The sequence below is a fragment of the Colius striatus genome, chromosome 13, assembly GCF_028858725.1.
Source record: "Colius striatus isolate bColStr4 chromosome 13, bColStr4.1.hap1, whole genome shotgun sequence".
In the NCBI taxonomy this organism is placed as follows: Eukaryota; Metazoa; Chordata; class Aves; order Coliiformes; family Coliidae; genus Colius; species Colius striatus.
In genome coordinates this window covers 19,175,542-19,181,096 of record NC_084771.1, presented here as the reverse complement: position 1 = coordinate 19,181,096, position 5,555 = coordinate 19,175,542, and the positions used below count along the sequence as shown (strand labels likewise).

At 55.5% G+C, this 5,555-nt stretch overlaps 1 protein-coding gene across 1 annotated transcript; it reads left to right on the top strand.

The window, feature by feature from the left end:
- Window positions 1-228: 228 nt before the first annotated feature.
- POU3F4 (POU class 3 homeobox 4) lies at window positions 229-1,335 on the top strand. Its single transcript, XM_062006801.1, has one exon. The coding sequence runs from the start codon at window positions 229-231 to the stop codon at window positions 1,333-1,335; it is 1,107 nt and encodes a 368-aa protein (XP_061862785.1).
- Window positions 1,336-5,555: the final 4,220 nt, after the last annotated feature.

The window sequence follows — 5,555 nt, the reverse complement described above, 5'->3', positions numbered from 1 at the left end:
CGGACCCGCGCGGCTGCCGGCGCCCTCGCCCCGCCCCCGCCCCCGCGGCCGGCCCCCGCCGCCCTCCCATTGGCCCGCGAGGCGCGGCCCCGCCGGCGGCGCTCCGCCATTGGGCGGCGCGGCTGCCAGTCGCCGCGCGGCCGCTGCCCGGGCCGCCGTGCCGGTGGATGTCAAAGGCTGAAGCGGCGGCGCCGCCACAGTATAACTCGTGGGGGCTGCGCGGCGGCCATGGCCACAGCCGCCTCCAACCCCTACAGCCTCCTCGGCTCGGGCTCGCTCGCCCATGCGGACGGCGCGGGCATGCAGCAGGGGAGCCCCTTCCGCAACCCGCAGAAGCTGCTGCAGAGCGAGTACCTGCAGGGCGTCCCCGGCAATGGGCACCCTCTGGGGCACCACTGGGTCACCAGCCTGAGCGACGGCGGGCCCTGGCCCTCGGCGCTGGCCGGCGGCCCGCTGGAGCAGCCCGACGTCAAGCCGGGCCGCGAGGACCTGCAGCTGGGCGCCATCATTCACCACCGCTCGCCCCACGTCTCCCACCACTCGCCCCACGCCAACCACCCCAGCGCCTGGGGCGCCAGCCCGGCCCACAGCGCCTCGCTGGCCCCCCCCGCCGCCGCCGCCGCCGGGCAGCCCCTCAACGTGTACTCGCAGGCCGGCTTCGCGGTGGGCGGCATGCTGGAGCACGGCGGGCTGACCCCGCCGCCCGCCGCCGCCGCCGCGCAGGGCTTGCACCCGGGGCTGCGGGGCGAGGGCGGCGGAGAGCACGGCGAGCTGGGCGGCCACCACTGCCAGGACCACTCGGATGAGGAGACGCCGACCTCGGACGAGCTGGAGCAGTTCGCCAAGCAGTTCAAGCAGCGGCGCATCAAGCTGGGCTTCACCCAGGCCGACGTGGGCTTGGCCCTGGGGACCCTCTACGGCAACGTCTTCTCGCAGACCACCATCTGCCGCTTCGAGGCCCTGCAGCTCAGCTTCAAGAACATGTGCAAGCTGAAGCCGCTGCTGAACAAGTGGCTGGAGGAGGCCGACTCCTCCACCGGCAGCCCCACCAGCATCGACAAGATCGCGGCGCAGGGCAGGAAGAGAAAGAAGCGGACGTCCATCGAGGTGAGTGTCAAGGGCGTGCTGGAAACGCACTTTCTCAAGTGTCCCAAGCCGGCCGCGCAGGAGATCTCGTCGCTGGCAGACAGCCTGCAGCTGGAGAAGGAGGTGGTGCGGGTCTGGTTCTGCAACCGGCGGCAGAAGGAGAAGCGGATGACCCCGCCGGGCGAGCAGCCGCAGCACGAGGTGTACTCCCACGGCGTGAAAACGGACACGGCCTGCCACGACCTCTGACCGGGGCTGCTCCGGGCAGGCAGGACTGCGGGCAGCGCGGATTTTCCGCCGGGGCTTTAATTGACGGTTTCCGAGAGGCGGGAGATGCGGAGCGGGGGCTCCCCGCTCGCCGCCTGGGCAATATCTTTTTTTTTTCCTCTCTCTCCGACCTTTCCGCTGATCAGTACACGGTGTTTACTCGCAGACAAGGTTTGTTTTCGGTCTCCACTAGGACGAAGGAAAAAAAAACCCACAAAAACAAACCCCAAAAATACCATCCACAAAAAGGAAAAAAAAAAAAAAAGAAAACCCACGGGAAAAAAAGAAACAAAAAAAAAGGAAAAAACCCGACAGAAAAAGGAAAGACAGATGTGTGCCTATGAATAACCTTCCAGCGCCTTGGTTCTATCAGCTGTATTTCAGGTGAATCTGTTTTACAATAGACTAGTTTTGCATTTTTAAAGACTTCTATAGCGTTTTTAAATGTCTGAGGTGTTTTACTACAAACTGTACACAATATTTGTGACCTAATTTGTATCGAATTGACCAGTCAAAACGTTTCTCCCTTCCCCACACACCGCACCGGCAATGTCACCCCGCGGGGCCGGGGCAGGGCGGCTGCGGCTTCCCCCCCACCCCCCCCCGGAGATGGGGGTCCCCTCCGCGTCCGCGGAACCCCGCACACCCGGCTGCCGCACGCACAGCTGTGAAGAACAGGCTTATTTGTTGCAGCTTTTCTCTTCCTTTCCAAGAACTTCCCAACACCGTAAACCGGTCAGGATACAATCCTGACATCCACCCCTCCTTCTCCCAAGGAAAAAAAAATAACCTAAGCGATTTATCCGAAATTAAGCCTCCCAAAGCAAATCCATGGCATTTGCCAGCCTTTTTCTTTCCGAAGATGAGTTGGGCTTTTTGATCAGCGCCAGACTGAGAGGTCTGTAGTAAAACACCTTTATACTTCTGCGCTTCGGCTTCGGAAATCAGTTTCTCTGTATTTTGTTTGGATAGTAACGAGGAATGAGGTGGCTCACGAATTTCGGGGGGAAGGTGGGGGGGACACAGAAAACGCCCGCATTTTGTTTCACGCTGAGCTTGTTTCCGCGTCACAGGGAGATGCTGGATTTGGTGAAAAGCTTTTATTTAAAAAACAAAACAAAAACCAAACCAAAACGTACAGGGAGAAAAACAAAACAAAGAAAGAAAAAAATCACTGAAATGCTCCAACCATCACCAATTTTTCGGCACAGGGAAGTGCTGAGCTGTAACCGCCCCCTCTCCGCTGCCCGGCCGGGGGTGTGCGGTGCACAAGGACGGGGTGTGCAACGCCCACGCAGCCACTCGCGAAGGGCAATTGCTGCCTCGGGGTGCGTGTCTATGTGTGCACGGCCAAGAGCAGCCGCTGCACCCCCGGCCGGGCCGGATCGGGGCCGCCGGGCAGGGCCGGGCCAGGCCCCCCCCCTCCGCACCCAGGGTACGCCCCGGGCCGGGCTGGGTCCGGTGCGGCTCCGCTCCGCGCACCCACGTACCGCACCGCTCCCTCTCCGGCGTTCAGATTTTTTCCTTTCGACATTTATATTTTTCAAGTATTTTTCAGTAAGCGCTAAAAAAATTTAAAAAAAAAAGAAGAAGAAAAAGTAAAAAAAACAAAAAAAAACGACACTGAGGACCTGCCTATTTCTGCCAACTTTATAACTGTACAGTTTTGTATATTAAACGTTTTTTGGAAGTTATTAATTTAAAGAAAGATCATTTAGTTTATTCATTTAGTAACTGATGTATAATAAACGCTATTTTCATTAAAGGTTGCTTTTTTCAACTATTTTATCCAAAATTGCCTATTGCAGTTGCCAACAATTATTTATTTTCAATAAATTCCGCATTATGTTAAAAAAAAAAAAAAAGGAGGAAAAAAAAACCGTTTCAGAAAGAAGGAAAAAAAACCTAAATGGGTGTCGGATACAAAAAATAACAACGAAACACAGGAGTGGCTGTAACCTTTGGTTGTCGACCAGTTTTAGTCAAGGGGTTTATATTGACGCAATATTTTATTGTTGTAAAAGGAAAACAAAATTTAAAAAAAAAGGTTTAAATAAACATTTTTACAAAAGAAAAAAAAAAAAAAGGAGAAGCTGAACAATTCCGTTGCGTTGTTTGTGCGGTGGCCGAGCCGGGGCTGTGAGGGCTGCTCGCGGTGCGGTGGGGACCCCCTGGGCTCGGCCCTCTCCCCGGGCAGGGGGCTGCGGGGGTCCGGTTACACCTGCCGCGGCAAAGGCACTTTTGGGGTGGGAAAAGGGGGTTTGCGGCTTTTTCAAGGGCGGCAGGGCCGTGGGACCGGGCAGCGGTGGGCAGGGCGCGCCGCTGCGTATACGTACCATGTGTATAAAGATTTGTGTTCACGTAGATATCATATAGATTTAACGCATGTTGATGCGGGCAGCGGCCGCGCTGCCTCCGCGGCTCGGCGCGCCCGCGCTCCCGCCACCCCCTCGCAGCTGATGGGGACCGCGCTGTGGGTCCGTGACCAGCCCGAGCAGAGGGGATCGGGGGCCGAAGGAAGTTTCTTTTGTTCCGTTCTTCCACCCCCAGCCGCTGCCACCGGGAGCAGAGAGGCCGCTGGAGCCAGACCGCGGGTCCTGCGCCCCGACCCCCCACTCCTCTCCAGCCTGGGCCGGGCCGCCCCCTGCTCCTCCTGGGCGGGAAGTGGCGTGTTCGGGAGGAACAATAACAGTTAATCACATCTAATGGGGTGAAACAGGGAAGCAGCAGCCCCGGCTGCCGGGCCGGGCAAAGTGGGGGATGCTGGGAGGGGGCAGGAAGGCTGCAGACTTCACAGCATCACCGGCCAAATGGCCTTGGAGTTTTTGCTTTCCTCCCTTTTCTGAAGCTTGGAGAAAACAATAACCAACCCTGCTGCAGATAGTTTAGAGGAGGGGAAAATTACCTTTAGGGGTCTTGAGGAGTGACCTGAGTGAGAAGCGAGCTCCTTTGCTTCTCACAACCTCACAGCAGTGCAAGTGGACAGGCACCTTCCCGTGCTGTGAGCATACAGCCCTGTACCTGTCAGAGAGAGGAATTTGGGATGTAAACAGTAGGTGATGCTTTGTTTCTGTACTCGTAAAGCTGATTGATTTTTTGGTAACCCTTGAGAAGCAGCAGCAGAGCGCAGCCACAGCGGGGTTGGGGTGAGGGGCCTGGGCTGCCCCTGCACTGGGGCTGCAGCAGAACCACCAGCTGCAACACTGTCAGAAGGGATCACAATGACAGCAGAAGGAAATAGGGCCCCCCAAATTGCAGTTCCCAGTCAACTCCAGAGATAAAATAAATGCATTAAGTAGCGTGGGTACCAAACCAGGAGTAAATGGCCATGGTTTGTAAACAGCCCCAACTAAGGACATGGAGGAAAAGCTTCACAGTAAAACATTCCCTGTGTGATCACGTTGGCCCTTAACATTCAGGGTCCTGAGAGGTAAAGTTCTGAACAGCAGCCCTGGTTTGGGGGAAGGACAGCAGGCGTTCTGCTGAAAGGAGCCTGGTTTAGAGCCTTGGGCTGTTCTGTAAATACAATTGCAGCCAGGGCTGGGTTATGGGTTATTTTAAAACACGTTATGTTAAGAGACAAAAAGAGACACAAGGAAAGATGGAATCAAGTCAGTTTATAAACAGAAGCACTTCAAAGGCTACTTGAAAGCTGGAAAAAATAGGGAAGGAGAATTTCATTTAAAGAAAATCTCTGCTTGTTACTGCCCATGCCTTTCAGTATTTCTGTGAGCAAAAGGAAACTCTTTTGTGCCACCTAATGTTAAGTACAGATCACTGTTGTTGTCTTTGCTGCCCATCACACACCGTGTGCGTGGGAAGGCCGCGTGTGCCGAGCGCAGCGGGAGGCTGGGGATGCTCAGCATCCAAACGTCCCACCAAACCCAGGACAGGAAAAGAAACTTCAGCTTCACAGTCATGGATCAGGTTACTTTCCAAATTTAGGAAATTATTTTAAAAAGAACGTGAGAGGGGGTGGAAAGAAGCACGGGGTATAATCATAAGAACAAGAGACTCCAAATTTGTTCTTCATTATAATAAAGTAAATCCAAAATGAGCGTATCCAGGCTTTATATAAGCTGCCCACCATCGAGCATCGATCTCAGCAGCCTCTGCAAAAGCCCAGGGCTCACAGCAGCTTTTCCCCCAGCTCTCCTTCGAGGACCCAAGTGGCCTTGCCTCTGCGCACACGTGTCTCCCAG